This window comes from Malania oleifera, chromosome 7 (assembly GCF_029873635.1).
Source record: "Malania oleifera isolate guangnan ecotype guangnan chromosome 7, ASM2987363v1, whole genome shotgun sequence".
Classification (NCBI taxonomy): Eukaryota; Viridiplantae; Streptophyta; class Magnoliopsida; order Santalales; family Ximeniaceae; genus Malania; species Malania oleifera.
The window spans coordinates 105,622,716-105,642,497 of NC_080423.1; the positions used below are offsets into that span (position 1 = coordinate 105,622,716).

At 34.5% G+C, this 19,782-nt stretch overlaps 1 protein-coding gene across 2 annotated transcripts in view; it reads right to left on the reverse strand.

Moving 5' to 3' along the window:
• Positions 1 to 18,266, reverse strand: part of LOC131159477 (uncharacterized) — a 49,189-nt gene extending 30,923 nt beyond the window's left edge. The window contains exons 1-10 of one of the 2 annotated variants that reach the window (XM_058114415.1): positions 18,101 to 18,266; positions 10,667 to 10,753; positions 10,485 to 10,553; positions 10,250 to 10,382; positions 10,083 to 10,129; positions 9,898 to 9,984; positions 9,241 to 9,302; positions 7,629 to 7,671; positions 7,443 to 7,523; positions 509 to 631 (exon numbers count right to left, since the gene is read on the reverse strand). In XM_058114415.1, coding sequence (XP_057970398.1) covers positions 509 to 631; positions 7,443 to 7,523; positions 7,629 to 7,671; positions 9,241 to 9,302; positions 9,898 to 9,984; positions 10,083 to 10,129; positions 10,250 to 10,382; positions 10,485 to 10,553; positions 10,667 to 10,753; positions 18,101 to 18,232 — 864 coding nt within the window. In that variant the 5' untranslated portion in view covers positions 18,233 to 18,266. The remainder of the gene's footprint in view (positions 1 to 508; positions 632 to 7,442; positions 7,524 to 7,628; positions 7,672 to 9,240; positions 9,303 to 9,897; positions 9,985 to 10,082; positions 10,130 to 10,249; positions 10,383 to 10,484; positions 10,554 to 10,666; positions 10,754 to 18,100) is intronic. The other variant, XM_058114416.1, reaches the window with a different exon arrangement.
• Positions 18,267 to 19,782: the final 1,516 nt, after the last annotated feature.

Below are 19,782 nucleotides of genomic sequence, written 5' to 3' on the forward strand. Positions count from 1 at the left end.
TCTACCACTGCACATTGCACATTTTCCCAATCCATCTCAGGATTGTGTCAATTACAAGAAGGAACTTTAATTTTGCAGATGGTCATAGGCTGCCCCCACTTAAAAGAGTCACATTTATTTCCATAAGCACAACTAAACATCATAAATATTCCAATCTACAGTCAAACAATACATGTATATAGTTGAAGCCTTGAAGAAGTGAAATGGTACAACACATTTCCCACGAGTGGGATTGGAAAAATTTTAGTTGTCAGCAATTTGAAAGTTTTGTTTCCACTTTGGTCCACCAATATAATCAACATATCCATTTTGAAAATGCATCATAATCAAAACAAAATGTCTATCTGATATGAAGAAATAATTATTTGACACTTAATATCTTATAGTGATGAACGATTTCCATAGGCATGCAAAACTTGAAATTATAAAAACCATGTACCTATTCCATTTAATGACATGTATATCTGCTTACTAGAACTAGAAGTAGGAAAGAAAAACAATTGCAAACCTTGTTCCATTCCCAAGTTCTAGGATCAAGCAACCACATATCTGAATGAACAATTCCTTTCTCAGAGTTCTTTTTATCAGATGAAAGTGAAACTTCTTTCGAATAGCCACCATATAAAAATATCTGCAATTTGAAAGGTGACAAGCAAAACTTATGGTTAAATTTTTATCCGGACTTCAATTTAGTGACTGTAAAGGCCACATTAAAGTCATAGATAAATTACAAAAAAGTTCGTATATGAAAAGTAACATCAATTTTATTTTTTAGTCAAATAAAAAATATTTTTTTATCAGAGAAGAAAAGAAATTGATTAAAGAAAGATCAGGAAAAAAATATATGAGTTGAAGAACAAGACATAATCCTAACAACTAAGTTACATTACAGAAGGGAAGCCCTCCAATCACTTTGAAAATAAAACAAAGAAATCCCCCAAAACAAACCCCCTCCCCCCGCCTCCACCCCCAAAAGCTATCAGTCAAAAAGGCAGCTAGAAAAAAAGCCCCATCCCATAACAAATAAGAAGATGAAATCATCAACTGCTTGTGCCAGTCACTCACATGAAGTCATCTACATCCTGTGGGGGTCAAGCCCACTCACTAAACAAGGAAAAGACTGTTATCCAAAGATGTCTAGCCACCTGGCAATGCATTACACATCATGCAGATATTAATCCTGCAGTAAGACATTAGTTCAAATCCTGCTAAGAGTCAAAAGTGTAAGTAAAAACCTTGATCTTAAAAGGGATGTTACCCTTCCGTACTACATTTTTCAGTGGAAAAAATGAGAAGTTGAAGATTTTTAATAAGACGAGGAAAAAATTTTGGAAGAGAAGAAACTTATCCCCTAACCAAATATGCAACTCACACATCAAGCAAGGGGTGAAAGGCTGCATCCAAAGAATAGAAAGAAGTAATTCGAGCATTATGTAAAAGGATGCCTAAATAGCGAGGCCCCAAGGCTGTTAAGAAGTCTCACCTACCCACAAGTGCTCCCATAACTGAACATTATTAATGTTACAAACCACAAAATGAGTAAGAGGAGAAAACATATGGGAAATCTAAGAGACAGACGTCCAAAGGCTCGCAGGAAGCAAGGCTTACCTCTGGCATCCCATCCATTACAATAAACACCATACTTTCTATAACCTAGTGCCATACGATGTAAACTTCTAAGGGAAATCTTCATAACCATTTCCCCCTTGGAGAGATGTTATGAACAACAAAATTCCAAGTCCTACATCCCCTCTCCCTTCTAATTTAGGTTTCCTAACCAAATACCAACTGAAAAGATGATTCCTCTCACCATCACCCACACTAGACCATAAGAAATCTCTCAAAATCCTCTCCAATCTCTCAGCAACACTTTTGAGATTCTAGAAAGAGACAAAAAACAAATGAAAAGATATTCAAAAGACAAGAAATAATAAGAGTAAGGGCAAAACACACTAAACTCCCTTAAAGTTTGTAAAAAAGAAACAATCTCCCTGAGGTTTCAAAAAAATCCCACGGTCCTCGCCTCACATTTGATTTTCGAGACACTTATACCACTCAAAAGGCTTGTCTTTTCTTACAAAATAGAAGGTCTATGTCTTTTTGGCAAACCTCAGGAGAAGCCAATGAAATTTTTGAAATTTGAAGGGAGGTCCCTGAAATTTTTGAAAAGACACAAGGAGGTCTGTGTCATTTCATCAAACCTCAGGGGAAGTTAATGCCTTTTACCCTAAGAGTAATGCAATCCCTAAGGACATGTAAGCCCTTTTCCAATCCTCTAATCTCCAACCCACTCTCTCAATCATTCGAACCAACAAGTCACAGCTTAAAGATCACCCCCAAAAGAAAACCAAAATAAGAAAAAAGTCAAGACAAAATACTACAATCAGCTAAAGGCATAAGATCCTATCTAACTCATGCTAATACCACTCTTAGCTACACAAATTCACATGTTCAATCATCAATATTGAAAATTATTTTTAAAAAAATCTTAACAAAACAAATGTGTTGAGGAATATATTAACATTATCCTCCAAAAAGAAAATGACACCATCTTCAATTGAAGATGGAACACTTCAACTACACTTCAACTGCAGCCCTACCTATCAAAGCCCTATAATTACCCATAGCCCCTGAGCATATGAGAAATCATTCAACTCAACCACTAAAGAAAACATTAAAAAAGAAAGAGATTCCTTGTCTCAACCTTCCATAGTCACTATAACAATGCCCTAGGTGCAGCCTATTCACAATCACAAACATATTCATAGAGAGGCACCTCTTGTCTAACCAATGCCAAACTCTTCATCTCTAATACTCTATTGAAAAGGGGGGGAAAAAAACACAAACACACATACATACACACAATGAACCCTATTGTAGGCTTTCTCAACATCCAATTTTAAAGATAACATCCATCGTACCTCCTCTCAACATTCTCAACCACCTCATTAGCTGCCAGGCTGCCAGCCCAGCATCTAGGATCAACATATCCTTTACTAAAATACTCTGCATCAAAGTCACTATGTCTCCTAAAAACTTTCGAATCCTCCAATAAACATTTTTTTCAAAATCCTATAAAGACTGCTTACCAAGCTGGTAGGAGGAGCATTCCTTTCTAGGAATAGGTGGGATAAAAGTAGAATTAAACTCCTCCAACAAACTCATTACCATAAAACTCAAGAAAAAAACAGGATAATATCATCCTTAAGCACCTCCCAACTATCCCAGAAAAGATATGATGTAAAACCATTTGGCTAGGGTCTCATCTCTCTAATATATCAAACCCTACCTACTTAACCTACTCAACCTCAAAAGTTTTCCACCTTAATGAGACGCCAATTAACCCCTTCAATCATCGTCCAAACTTGAATCTCCTTACAAGTTTCAATAAAATCTGCAATCATCTCTCCTATGATCTCTCCTTGTAAAACCACAATCTAAATCATGATCTTTAATAAAAACTCTTCTGCCTTCCATTCACCCCACGATGAAACTATCTAGAACCACAATCCCCCTCCTCAACCCATTTTAACGACCTTTCTCTCAACTAATGTCGATCATTAGAATCTCCTCCAAATTTGGAACCTTCCTAGCCCTAACCCAATACCCTTTCGACTAGTTGTCAACAATACTCCTAAAACAAATATTCACAATTGTCCTAAATTTCAAGAATTAGTTGTCTCGTCTCCATGTTCATCTTGTATGGTACTCATGTTCCCATGCCAATGTACGTGTATCCCTAACATTTACACATGAATAGCACTGATGCTATACATTAGTTTGTCTTTCAAAATTCTATTATATATTATGCCTCCCAAATGCTTATGTAGACAACAACACCTTTCATTATTTTGGCAACTACGAAAACTTCTATATGTGTGTGTTGGTATCATATTTCATCCAATAAAGCATGCATCAAGGCCAGGGGTGGCTTTAAGGTAGGGGCAGGTGCCCAAGTTCACCCCTTGGCTACTAAATAAAGAATCATTTAGCAAAATTTCTTCAATAATAATAAGAAATTGAGCTATGGCATTCCTCTCTCATGCGAAACGACTTCCCCTCTCTTGTGCAAATCTCCATATGGCTTCAAATGTAGCAGGTGATGTCAAAGTTCACACTTCAAATCAAAGGGAAGACCTTCAATTTGAGTTTGGACAAGGGGAGAGATATTCAGGTTTTGTTCGTGCTCAAGAAAAAAATCCTGCTCAGAATAGATGGATTAAACTTCTGAAAGAGGCAGTTCTCTGGTATGCTAATGGTCTTCCAGTTTTTGTTCAGTTGGTTAAGGGTTCTCCAAAGGTCTGAATGGGGAATATGCTGTTTTGTTTGTCGATTAAGTGGACTAGGGTGGGGAATTTTTTGAAGTTAGGGTTGAGTTGGAATGGTAAGATGTTCTTTGTGTTTATTCCTGGGGGAGCAAAAAGGGGTTGGTTGGTACAATTTTGCAAGCAAGTTCAGCAAATCAGCCAAAGAGTTTGGGTTTCAATCGCTAGGCGCAGGTGTGGGTAGGTCTTGATCTTCAGAGCCCAGATCGTGGAGTCAAGTGGTGATGGAAGGGAAGGAAGGTGAAGAAAGCCGTGAAAGCAAGTTCCAAGAAGGTAAACAGGATGTTGCAAATGAGATAGATGATATGTGCATTCGAGAGGGCTGAGCTCAAGCTGAAGATTGCAGGGGAACCGACACTAGAAGATTTCCAGCTAAAGGTGCATGTTCATATTGCTCAGGCAGCAGGGCGTGCTGATACTGCAATGGCGGCTAGGGTGTTGGACAATGGTTCAGCTCCAGTTGAAGTGACCAGGGTTACAGTAGGGGAAGAGGAAGATAAAAAATATGGACTGGGCCAATTGGTTATTGTATTGGACCTAGAGAAGTTAATGGAAAAAGGAGGGCTTCATTTTCATATAAAATAGGCTTATTAATCGATCAGGCCCATAATTTGCAGGACCCTATCTCAGATGGCCAGTTTAACGGAAAGGACGATTGAGCCATTCATAAGGGGTAAGCCCAAGATTTTCAGGGCCCTTTTTGGATAGCCAGCCTAAGGGAAAGGAGGATTGGGCCAATCATAATGGGGAGGCCCAAGATGCCCCATTTTCAAGCCCCAATACACAATTGGAGAATATAGGGAAGAAGGATTGTCACCCATCTGTAAATGAAGGGCAAAATCTCTCTCCAATTGTGGAACAGATCATATCATGGAGCAATTACAGGAAACCAGCAGCTCGATTCGGAAAAGTTTCACAAAAATAAGGAAATAATTAAAATTGTTAAAATGGTTGAGGATTCTGGTTTTGCACAGGAGCAAGAGGATGCTGCAGCAAAGGTTTATGATGGTAATGGTGTTTTGTGTAGGTTATCTGATGCCTCAGCCATTATGGCAAAGGGATTTCAGGGTCCCAAGGTTTATACTCGTCGGAAGTTTGCATAGATGGGCGTGGAAATGAAAAAATTGTTCCAAGATAAGAGAAACCACTCTTCTAAGGTTGTGCCGAAGATTATAATGAGGAATTTAGGAGAGTTAGGTATTGTGGAAGACATAAATCCTAAGAAAAAGACAAGAAATTCTTGTGATAGGGTTAGCAAAGGAATGAGGTAAAGAAATGGAGGGATTTATCAGATAATGAAAGCAATGGACTTAGTGAGTCGATTGTGGTGGGGGTGTACTATTGGATGAAATTAGCGAACAATGTGTGTTTCTGATCCCTGTGAAATTTTAGGGGACTTATCATATGTACATCCATCCCCTTTGGAAGGATTGGGGGGGGGGGGTCTCTATATTTGAAAATGATGATTTGGTTAATGAGATGGAACACAAGGATGGTATTTTACCAACACCAGTGAAGGAGATTTCAAGGAAGGGTTTAGAGGTTCAAGATCTCATGGATAAATTGGATTTACAGCTTTGTGATCCTAGGGGAAATGAAGTGCGTTTTGATGGGTGTAAAAATAGAGCTAAAAGGGGTCAAAAGGAGTTAGCTAACTTGAAGTGTCTAGTGAATTATGAAGGAAAAGGATTGGAGAGGGGGTACTTTGTTTAATTAATAATTTTTTATTTTTTACTTTATTTTATTTTTTTCATTTTATTTTTTCTTTGTTTTATTTTGTTTTTATGGGGTGGACTTCTTGTCCTCTTTTGTTGTAATTTCTCTTTCTATATCTAATATACTTTCTTTTATTATCAATAAATAAATAAATAACATTTCCTCCAATAATGTGATGTTTTAACTGTCAGCATAATTACTCATTTAATGTCATATTCTAACCTTAATTCCTATTACCTTATTTAAACTAGACTATATTTGACTGTATACTTGTTTTAAATTTAATAAGCATACTCCTAGTAATACATTTTTACTAATTCCTGCTTATATAATAAATTTTTAATTTAAAATTTAATGGCTGTTATGGCCAAAATATTTTCTTTACGAAGCAGAAATTTGAATTTATTACTTATAAAAAAGATTCATCTGCACAATGTAGGAGTATATTCTTGTTTCATAGACAGTGAGACACTTCCTAGATAGTAGCGTCTAACCTATGCTAGTCTACATCTTGATCCCTAAAACCTCATTACAATCCTACATCTGCATCATGTGACTATGGCTAGATAGAACTAATGTCCACTTTAAGTAACAATGACCCTTAATAATTCACAAAGGCAACACTTTTAAAGCTATTTTGGTTCCACCACAGGTACCATGTCAATGTTGTATTTTCTGTGAAATGGTTGTGTGATCTTAGCATCCTTCGGTTCTGAGTAATCTAAAAGGGCAGCCCGGTGCACAAAGCTCCCGAGTATGTGGGGTCCGGGGAAGGGGCAGACCACAATGGGTCTATGGTAATCTGAAATTCAAATTTTCCATATTCAAGAGTATCCTAGCAGTTTTTAATAGATTAGAGTCATTTTGTGCCACAATGAGAAGTTGTTTACGGTTTTATTCTTATTCTCGGCTTAATTTTTATCTTGTTCACTCACAAGAAAGTCTTTTACTTTTCTCTGGTTGAAATTTGTAGAAAGCGTTTTCCTCATTTAAGTAGGATCTTTAATGTTAGTTTGAGATAGGATAAACTAAACAGTGTGGCCTTTTCAACAAGAAAACTTGTAGCGAGCATATCTGAATATTTTCCAATCTTTACAGTAAGAATCCATTAGTTTACTCTAAATGGAAAATAAGAAGCTAGAGATATTGCCATTAACTATTCTATTAACTCAACCAATAATTACAAAAACACCTTTTTCCTTCTATAAATCTTTAAAACCAAAACTAATCCATAGCCATCAGCCATGCCTGGATTTCGCAACAAATATTGTAAATGAGCAACAACTAAAGTAGCAAGCAAAGAATATTTCCAAGCAAAGTAGAAAATGAGCACAATCCAAACAAAGAATAAAAGAATATTTCCACATCTACCCTAGTATGGTGCACTTCTATTAAACTAACCTCATCTTGGTAAACAAAAAGTTGAAAACCACTTCGAGCACTTGGCCACATAGATCCAGGTCTAGGTTTTATTTCTTGCCACTGAAATGCAATATTGCACTAATTTAAGCAAAAGAAAATTTTGAAGCTTAACAGATAATATATGTATCACTATAGCCAACTAGAGTCAGAGCCACATATAATCACCTTGAATTGATCCAGGTCAAATACATGCAGATCATTGAAATACCTGCAAAAATTGAAATAAAGAATAGTAAGACCAACTGTCAATGGCAAAGAGATAAGCCATTACAAGAAATAAAACAATTGATTCTTTGATGTTAGACCACATTCAACACTCCATTCTATTTGATAAATTCAAATTTGAAGGGAAATGTCAAGTTTTAATATATTTTAAGCAACATAAATTGATTTTTTATTAAAAAAAATGGAGAGAGAAAAAAGAGTGTAACAAGAAAATTGATTATGCCATTGCATAAAATTTGGACCATTTGGTATCACCGTAAAAAATTATGGAAAAATAAAACTAGAAAAGAAAACTAAAAATAAGAAAAAAGATAATAGCCAAAAATCAGCAACCTGTTCCAATTAATAGTAATAAAACTAGGACAAAATTTAAAAAAAAATTTAATTCTCAATATTAACATATTTGTACCAACATGTTGCAAGAAAAACTAAAAATCATAAAATCTAGTCCTCAATTTTTTCCAAAAGCAATGGAAAATCAATAGCAAACTAGCAATATAAACAAACTTGTTCTCATAATTTGTTTCTTCATTATACAAAAATGATAAAACAGAAAACATAAATAAGAAATGATACCAAACAGCCCCTAATTAGATAGGGGGCTCTTGAATCTTATCTAAATGGATTGCATGCCCTTTCCTCAATACTTATTGGGTGTACATAATTAAACTATCATCCAAATAGTTATGATTATTTGTGCATATGCTATTGCCCTGAAAGCATTGAAACAGCAAAACAAATTACACAATCCTGAATTTTTATTTTTATTTTCATACTAAACAACTCTGCATAAAATTTATAGACTCACAAATTAATCAAACAACTCAATGCAGTGCGGCAATTGATTTCTTTCAAATAATAAATGATATAACTTGTTAAAAGGGAGAAGAGATCCAAAATGTTCCTGCCTAAAATAAGGGGAAATTTTTAATTCATAAACATTGATACAGGGACTTTTATTGCTTCTATAGTCATATAACTCCAATTGTGTCAAATGTTGTTAACCTCTATAACTAATAAGAGCAGCTGGTAAACAAAGCTCCCGCATGCAGAGGGGTGTACCATGATGGGTCTATAGTAAATGATACTAAATTACTCCCACAAGAAGGTCTAAAACAAAATCAAACAAATTCACACAAGGCTAATTAAGGTAAATCGATTCCAACCCAACAAACCACTACAATAATAATTCTAAATGGCACCATTCATTCCTTCAAAACAAAATAACTAACCACTAGGAAGAACCATGTGTGCCCCTAAAGAGTTAAAAATAAGGGTTATAACATTTCAAATTCAATTTGTTTCAATTCAAAAGAGTGGGGTCCCAACAAACTAATGCCAAGCAGTTAAAAGGAAAACTGGGTGTATAAACATTTCAAAAATAGCATATATGCAACAATATATGGTAAAATAAAAGGAACTAACAAACCCTCACCCCCATATTAAACTAGGATAAGGAAGTTACATGCAAAAGCTATAAATAATCAACACAAGAACAAGGTTAATGATTATGAAACCTTTAACATTGTTTGATAAAGACACAAACAACAACCTCACTTCTCTAAGGGTGTCATAGAAGCCACCAAAAACAATAATCTTGTGCTTGTATAAAACCTGTAACACATTTGAAGGGAAAAAGAGAAAAATAACATATAAGATGAGCACTAAATGGTGTTTCTATCTAAATGTGCCATAACCTTCATAGTAGCGCGTACACCAATGCTGAGAATTAAATAAAACTGGAAGAAAGTCTTAGATAAGAAAGTTGGACACAACAACATTCAAAAATTGACGAGACATAAAAACAAAAAAAATGCATTTCAGTAACAGATGATTACAAACATCCCTAGGTGTTTACAAGCACACACATGCACGTGCTAGAGCATAATGGCAAACTTTTATGGTTTCAAAAATAGAACCATAAACTCCAACAAAAAAAACACAAAGGTAAAAATAATGATTTCTCATACACACAAAGAGGAGAAACCAGTACAAGGATAAATGGTAGCTCAACATTGTATCAATACTCACACTGTTTTGTTTTCCATTTCCAGTCTAACAGTCTGTGTTTCCAAGGACATAAGTGTAAACAGGTTGGGGAGGGAGGGGGAAGAAACTAAATGAAAAGAAAGATCTCCTTATGGTTGGGGTTTCATATGCCAACAATGCTCACTAAAGAACCTCCAAATTGAAAGAAAATTGAATTTACCATCCGATGACCTGACCGTGGACTTGGACATCCCTTTAGATTTAGCTGTTCCCACTGATTTGTTTTCAGGTCCAAGACCCAAAAGTCCTGAGATCAGAAGATTCATAAGACAATGCTAATGTCAAGAACAGATATGCTCAAAAATATTACACTATGCTACTTAAGAAAAAAAAGCACTATCGCACCTTGTAATGATGGAACCGCTCTTGATTTGGGGATGTAAACTCTCCACCTAAAGGTAAATAAAAGCAATCCTATTATTAGGGACTTAAAGCAAAACCAGCCCTATCCATAAATATATTAAAGTTAAGCACGTGTATATTAGGAATTGAAGATAAATGTGCCAGTCTACCAAATATGTACAGATAATTCTTCCAGGCCACTGCTTGATGAGCACTTCGTGGTGGTGGACTATTTGGACTTGATATCAATTTCCACTCCTTCTTTTCAACATCACATCGATAAAGATCACCGTACACAAATGTCTGCATCAACCCAGCTCCACAAGGTCTACATGAGTAAATATAACATTCCCAAAGCCTTTCTCATACAGCAAACCTCCAATTAATGATCACAGAAAACCTAACCTTGGTACCATTGTAAAATTCACCCCCATAGAGGATCAATTCTGTCTCTTTCAATGGATTAATGTTGAGCTACAGAATTTTAAACACAGCCACCAAATAAACTATCAAGTATCAGAAATTGCACTATGGTCACCAGCTCATTAACAGAAAATTGATCAAAATACAACCGTTAGTGACAATACCGAACAGTTTGATCGAGGAGATGGCGCAGGGACATTTTCCTCAACATGAACCTCCTTCTTCTTAGCTTCCTCTTTTTGTATGCTCAACTGTGGAATCAAACACATCATCGTGCTTTTAAATTTCCAACAATAAATAAATAAAGTAAGAAAATCATCACTATATTACAATGTACACTTTGAAAGAATAACAAACAGAATAACATGTTAAAAAACATGAGCAGCGGAAAAATTTGTAGCTCCATCCATTGTGCTTGACTTGTAAATATACTACGAAGAGCTACTTCAACCTCTAGAAAAGAGAACTATAATTTTATGAAGTGTCTTCTAGTCTTTACATTAGACTTGATGGGATAGATTGATGGAATACACAGGCCCTTTTATAGGCAAGACTAGGGACCCTTCACATAACTCTTATGACTTTTGAGCTCCCTCATTAGTTCCATCCATCAAGGAACAAATATGAAGAGTTTGTAACTTTATCACTAATAAGACTATTAATTCATGCACTCATTGGATAAATAACCACCAAGTGCACTTAATGTGGAACGTAAACAATCACAACTATCACTTAATGTGGTTATTGGAACCATAAAATAAAGGTGAAATGTGAATCACTTTAAGGGAATATTTATAAAATAATATAAATATTTCTTACAATCTCCCACCTGGTTCACATAACACAGATTCTTTATCTAAATGAGTCATGATATAACTTTAATTGCATGCACATAATCTTTATAGTGATTGCTCCCACTCACTTAAGTCATACTACACAAGGAACCATAGCGGTAGCGCTTTATTTATCAAGCATTCTCTTTTATGTGTTACAATGCATAATACTCCCTAAGTACTTTAGAAAAAACTTTATGAATGTTCAACGACATTCAGGTCCAACCTTAATATCCCGATGGATATGATGAATTTATCTTTATACGCGTAATATTGAATCATTCATCAAAATAACTCTCTGTGTGACAAAATGTCAACAAATACAAGAAAAGAAAAAAACTAAATGCCACAAAGGCCCATATTATCCACATGACCCTTAAACTGCATAAACGATAAACCTTTGATCATTGGATCCGCAATCATCAAGTCTGTAGTGGTGTGTTCAATTGTAACTAATTTTTTCTTGTTATACTTTCTCACACTGCTTGCTTCTACTTCCACTTTTATTGTTTTTAGAAAAGAACACTGTAGGCTGTAGCAGAATTATCACAAAGAATCTTTATCGGTCTTTCTATAGAATCAACAATTTTGAGACCATTGATAAAAATCTTTAACCATAAGGCCTGTGTTGATGCTTCATTGCAGGCTATAAATTCTGCCTCCATAGTAGACGTAGCAATAATTTTCTATTTCACACTCCTCTAGGATATAGCTCCTTTAGCAAGAAGAAAGATACATCCAGAGGTTGACTTTTTGCTGTCTACACAACCGGCAAAATTTGAATCTAAAAACCCGATTACTTCCAAAAAATCAGTGTGTCTGTAAGTCAACATGTAATCCTTGGTTCCTTGCAAATATTGCATCACCTTCTTTGCAACTACCCAATGTTGGAATCCTAGGTTACTCTGGTAGCGACCCAACAATTCAACGACAAAGCTTATGTTAGGTCTAGTGCAAACCTAAGCATACATTAAACTTCCCACAGCAGATGCATAAGGAATGTCTTTCATCTGCTCCATTTCCAATGCATGTTGGGGTGACTGGTCTTTTCGAAGTTTAACACCTTTGACTATAGGAGCTACTGAGGACTTGCAGTTTTTCATACCAAACCTCTCTAAAACCTTTTCAATGTAAACCTTTTAAGACAAACCCAAAATTCTTTATTGTCTATCTCTGTGAATCTCTATGCCAATGAAATAAGAGGCTTCACCCAAATCCTTCATTTCAAAATTTCGAGAGAGAAACAACTTAGTCTCATATAGCAAACCCAAATCATTACTCACAAGTAGAATGTCATCTACATACAGGACCAAGAAAACTAACTTACTCCCACTCTCCTTAAGGTATATACATTGATCCACAATGTTCTCATCAAAACCACATGAGATGATAACCTCTTGAAACTTTAAATACCATTGGCGGGAAACCTGTTTCAAACCATAGATTGACTTCTTTAGCTTGCAAACTTTATGACTATCATCACTAAAACCCTCAGGCTGCCTCATGTATACTTCTTCATCAAGATCCCCATTAAAGAATGTTGTTTTCACATCCATTTGGTGTAACTCTAAATCAAAATTAGCTACCAAAGCCATGATTATCCTAAATGAATCCTTCTGCAAGACCAGAGAGAAGGTTTCATGATAATCAATGTCTTCCTTTTGAGTGAAACCCTTAGCAACCAATCTAACCTTATATCGTTCGGCATTACCAGAAGCATCGCGCTTGGTCTTAAAGACCCATTTACAGCCGATAGTTGCCTTCCCATCTGGTAATTCGACAAGATCCCAAACTTGGTTCTTATGCATGGATTCCAACTCTTCTTTCATGGCATCTAGTCACAGTGTAGATTTATCTGCACTCATGGCTTGTGAAAACGTGATTGGATCTTTTTAGGTCCAACATCAAAATCAAACTCCATCAAGTATACAACATAATCATCTGAAATTGCAGGTTTCCTAATTCTTGAGGATTTCCTAACTACTACTTCCTCATTAGGTAATAATCCAGTAGAATCTGATTGTAACAATTTACTTGTTATGGGTTGAACCTCTTATACGTGAACATTATGTACTGGTAATGGTTGTTCTTGATGACCTTGCGGTCGATTTTGACTCAATTCAACCAAATGACCCCCAACAGCGTGTTCACGTGTCTCTCCAAACTTAATAGTTCGAGAAAGATCACTTTCACTAGGTTCACAATCCTCAAAAAGCCTTGCATTTCTTGCTTTAACAACTCTTGGACTCTGAGATGGACAATAAAACCTAAAACCTTTAGAGTTTAGCACATACCCAATGAAAAACCCACTAATTATCCTAGGATCAAGTTTCTTTATATGAGGATTATAAATCCTTGCCTCAACAGGACAACCTCATATGTGTGTATGATTCAAACTAGGTTTCCATCCATACCAATTTTCAAAAGTTTTCTTGGGAACAGCCTTGGATGGAACACGATTTAATATATACACAGCAGTTTTTAGCGCTTTACTCCACAAGGTTAGTGGTAAACTGGAATGAGCAATCATACTCCTTACCATGTCCATAAGGGTGCGATTCCTTCTTTCAAATACACCATTTTGTTGAGGTGTGCCTGGCATACTGTATTGAGCAACGATACCTTCTTGCTCAAGGAATTGCGCAAATAGACTATTGGCCTAACAAGGTTTACAACTCTTATTTTGATGATAATAAATCAAGGTAATTTGATATGCTTTCAAGTTGATATATTTTAGGAATCAAAACTTAGATAGCTCAATGGAAATATGCAAACAAGTGGCTCAAGCTAAATGGATGTTAAAGCTCAAAGATTGACATATTTTATAAAAGCTTGAAGGATTGAAGCTTAAAGTTTGTTTAAAACTCAAAGAAAGGACTCAAAGCAAAAGAAAAGTATGAAGATTCCAAGAGCTGAAAGATTTAGAGTCATTAAGAGAGTCTTGATGTAAGTACTTCAAATAAGACTCGATATAAAATGGTTGAAGCTCTTTAGGACAAATCAAAATCAAAGAAACCATTTTTTAAAGACCTTGAAATATGTTTTCTAAAGTTATAAATTATAAAAGTATCGCTTGGAGAGGTGATTACTCTAACCTATTGAAGGAGTGCCTAAGCGTAGGGTATCGCTTGGAAAAGTATCTCTACCCGAAAAAGAGGGATTTGTAAATGGTTTTGTTCCGCCCAGAAAGGAACAGGTATAGTGGAATCCTTAGGTGGTTTGCCTAAGGCGAGGACGTAGGCTAGGGATAAGCTGAACCTCGTAAAAACCTTGGTCTCCTTTTCTTTCCCTTACTCTCTTTTATATTTCAGCAAATACATTAACTGCGTGGATGATTTAAATTTCCTAATCATAAGAACTACGTGGTTTGGATTTTAAATAAGCTGAAATTTAATTTGTTTTTGGGACTTACGGAAACCAAAAGGGAGTACGTTGGTTGATCAATAATTTGCAGAAACCATAAGGGAATACGTTGATTGGTCAACACTCCAAAACCTATTAACTGAAGGTTTATTTGAAATATGAAATTTGGAAAGAGTGTGAATGTTATATTGTTTATCATATAGAAAGACCAAATTCATTCTTCATAGGGCTACATACAACCAAGCTGAGAATTTCCAAAGGAATTATATAGTATATCTTGATTGAACACATTGTGGTTGTTTGATCGGTTAATTAAGTTTTTGTTTAATTGTGTGGTTGTGGATTGAATAAAAATAACTAAGTTTTTGTGTGATTGCTAAATCAACAAAAAGTTAAGAATTCATTGAAAGAATTAAAAGAGTTTAAGAATTCATAAAAAGATTTAAAAGAAATTTTTAAACCCAATTCACCCCCCTCTTGGAACTACACCTTAGTTATCATATACCAATCATTTGTCCATTTTCTATGTACCTACCATAATATTCTCCTCCCCTGTCAGATCTTACAACCTTGATTTGCTTTTCCCTTTGTTTCTCTACTTTTGTCTTATAAGTCTTGAAAGCATCTAGTGCTTCAGATTTTTCATTCAAAAGATAGAGATACATAAACCTAAAATAGTCATCAATAAACAAAATAAAAAATCTCTGACCATTTAGGCAAGGAGTGGAGAATGGTCCACAGACATCCGTATGTATGAGTTCAAGAATGTCTAAGCTCCTTCTTGAACCTTTAGATATCTTGTTGGTCTACTTGCCCTTTATGCAGTTCACACAAGTCTCATAATCAGTAAAATCAAGAGTTTTTAGGATTCCTTCATTTACTAATCTCTTAATCCTCTCTAAAAAGATATATCCCAATCTCTTATGCCATAATAAAGAGGAACTTTCATCTAAAAGGTTCCTTTTAATCCCAACAGTAACATTCAAAAATAAATAATTTTGCTCAAAATTAGGATCTAAGTCAAGCTTGAAAAGATTTTCAACTAAAATACCAGTACCAATAGGAAATTTATTTTTAAGTATAGTAACAAAATTTTCAAATAAGAAACCATAACCCATTACAGCCAACCTCGAAACAAAAATCAAGTTTCGTGAAAAATTCTGGTATATAAAATACATTATTTAAATCTAAAGCAAATCACTATCGCAAAATTATTCTAAATTTCCCAACACCCACGACCAAGGATTGTCCTTTATTTCCTTAATAGACAAATCGCTCATTTTCCGTTGGCTTCATTAGGTTGAGAAATCCCTGCAGGGTATTAACAATATGGATTGTAGAACCAAAATCAATCCACCAAGAATTTTTAGGAGCTTCTACAAAAAAAAGATTCATGACATACTAGAGATAAGAGTTTACCTTTCTTTTCTAACCATTTCTTGTATTTCAGGCAATCCTTCTTCATATGACCCTTCTTGTGACAAAAGAAACATTTAAATGCCTTATCGACATTTTTCTTTATTGACAAATTTTGTTTCTTATTTCCTTGGTCAAATTTGCCCTTTTTGGTTTTTGACTTTGCATGAACCACCAAGTGAACACTTTCTGGTTTGTCATGCTTCAACCTCTCTTCCTTTTTGAACACACATGGTCATGAGTCCCGTTATTGTCCAATTTTCTTTATGAGTGTTGTATGAAATTTTGAAATGTCCATACTCTGGTGGAAGCGAGTTCAAAATGAAGTGAACCAAAAATGGTTCTTCAATCTCTATCTTTAAGAATTTTAATCCAACCGCTACGTGCCTCATCTTCATGATGTGATCACGAACACTTTTAGAGTTGTTAAAAGTTTTGCTAGTGAATTTCTTCATTAGGGTACTAGCAAGAGCTTTGTCAGAACTGACAAACTAATCTTCGATTGCCTTAAAAAAAATTTAACATGTTCATGCTCACCAATCGCATTTCTAAAACTCTTTCCCATACGGGACTTTATGAGCATTAGACAACGATTGATTTGCTCCCACCATGCATGCTTATCAAATACTTCTTGTGTGTCACTATCCTTAGGGATAGGTGGTTTCACTTCCCGAAGTGCATAATCAAGATCCATGTACCCAAGAGTAACTATAAGGGAATCCTTACAGTCAAAAAAATTATTATCTTCAAGCATTGGAACATGTTGTGCACTATTAACTAAAGAAAAAACCGCAAAACCAAAAAATGACTTTAATGCTATGAAATAAAATATTAAAACTTTATATAGTAAACTTCACCTTCCTATGGGCCAAGGTTGCAAAAAGCATGAATTTACTAGTAAGACAAATAAATTTAATTGACAAAGAGTTACCTATTATCCTAAGGGCATTAGGGCAACCTCATCACATTGATAAATTTACTTTCTCATGATAAATAAATTATAAAATCAACAACTTCCCTATAGGGCCGAGTCGCTGACTTCATAACTTAATTACAATTTTTAATATCAATAACCATATTGTGGCAGTAACTTTTAAATTGATTTACTTTATTGGGATGCTACGACTACTCCCGAAATTTTAAATCAAGTCACATAACATTTATATTGACTTCCATGATTGATTAGGAATTCTTGGGTGAAAAAAAAAAACTTTAGGCCCAAAACAACTCCAAATAGAATCAATATTACAAATCAAGCATAGGCTAAGAGGCTTGGCTCTGATACCAAATAAAAGAATATCAAACAGAATAACATGTTAAAAAACATGAGCAGCGAAAAAATTTATACCTCCATCCATTATGCTTGACTTGTAAATATACTACTAAGAGTTACTTCAATCTCTAAAAAAAAGAACTCTAATTTTATGAAATGTCTTCTAATCTTTACCTTAGACTTGATGGGATACACAGACCCTTTTATAGACAAGACTAGAGACCTTTCACATAACTCTTATGACTTTTGAGCTCCCTCATTAGTTTCATGAACAAATATGAAGAGTTTATAACTTTTTTACTAATAAGACTATTAATTCATGCACTCATTTGATAAATAATCATTAAATTCACTTAATGTGGAATATAAACAATCACAACTATCACTTAATGTGGTTATTGAAATCATAAAATAAAGGTGAAATGTGAATCAGGAATATTTATAAAATAATATAAATATTTCTTACACACTTAACTAAAAATGCTCGATTCATTCCAGTTCCAGGGAACGAGCATTGAATTGACAAACAAAAATTAATGTGATAAATGAAGAATCTTTCTTTTTGTCTAATCAACGCGTCGTTCAAGAGATGATTACGGTACTTAAACAATAGTACTACCCAAAAATGATCGCATGCTATTGGAAAAATCTCACTATAAACAAAAGGCTCTGAGGCGAGTATCAAGCTTGAAATGAGTGAGTGAACGGATTACCAAAATAGCGTCGATATCGTCTTCTTCGGATATCTTCTTGGTTTCCCTACGAGCTCGCTTTTCCTCTGCTTTAGCTGTTTTTCTCTCTGTTTTCTCTTTGCCTCTCCCGGGCTTCTTCGTTTTCTTCCCCATTGAGAGAGAGAGAGAGCCGTCGGAGCAAACTCGGGAAAGCGAACAGGGACTGGCATTATAAAAACGTAGGTATTGGCGTATTGCTCCATTATACGGCGTCGTTTGGATTTAGAAGTCGCCATTTTAAATTGAAAAAAAAAAATATTTTATCTCAGATTTTTACTCTTTATTTTAATATAAAAAATTATTGTAAATTGTTGATTAGAAAATAATAATTTTTTTATTGATTTAAATTTTTTGCAAGATGTTTTAAAAATGTTAAAAAATAGGTACTGAAAAATAACTAAAAATATATGCATTAGTCATGAGTAGATATATGTATTAATCATGAATAACTTTTTGTGAATATCGTGATGAACACACTATATGTATCATGAGTAATTTTTTAATTTTTTTAGTTATTGGAACAATTTTGGTTGATCTATTCAATGAACATTGTTAATTGGACTAAAATGACATTTAATAAATATATAATATATTATACAAATACACATTATATATATTTAAAATATATATATGTTGTATTGAAGAGGTTATGGGAAACTCACTATGGGGTAATTTATCCTAACTTCATTACTAAATGCGTTTTCCTTGTGCACATTTTCAGAAGTAATGGTGATCATTCAACTAAGATAGTCGTCTAAAAAATTAAAGTCATTTAGGTAAGGTGAAGCACATGTCACTCAATTACTAAAGTGATTAAGTGGAGAACCACATAGAAAATATCTAAGCTAAACACTGCAAACGAGGGACAAATCGCTTAAGAGATCGAATTACTTATCACCTAGGAGACAAAAATTTATAAAAAAAACTACTTAGACAATAGAAAATGCTAATGTTTTTAAAGATGAAGGCGTAAGAAGAGACGCTCTAACCCTTAAGAGGCAAGGCATAAGTCTAAAGGTATTGGGGCATAAGCTTTTTGAGATTTTATTTTTAAATTAAAATACATAAATAAATTACATATTTTTAAAATAAAGAAAAAAACAAGAAAATCACAAATATAGTGGGGAAAAAACCAAATATAATTTGCAAACTACTTGTTGGTGATTCAAAAAAATTGCTAAGTTAAATTCATTATGCAAAGCATGACAAGAGATAGTTATAGTAATACAAAGTTCAAATTATAGTTATAGTAATACAAAGTTCAAATTATTTTTCAAGATAAAAAATACAACTAAATTGCTTTGGAAAGGTTGAGGTTCATGAGTTTTAGAAATCAACTCATATCATAACACTCCTTGTTAATGTTATATAGACATGGAGTTAATATTTTCAAACCAAATCTTACTTGAGAAATACATACACAAAATGTGTAAGCCTCAAGTAACAAGGCGCAAAAGGCGTGCCTTTTGTACAAATGCATAAGCCTCGGTGTGTAATGTATTAGCCTTTTTGGAATTCGGTGTTTTAGATTAAGCCTCGAAGCATTTTAGACATGTCTTGCCTTGAAGCTCGATTAAGCCTTTTAAAACATTGGAGAACACGTATTCTTCATCACCTAATTCATCAGGTAAAGTTCGGCCAATAGCAAGTAACGATGTGAATAA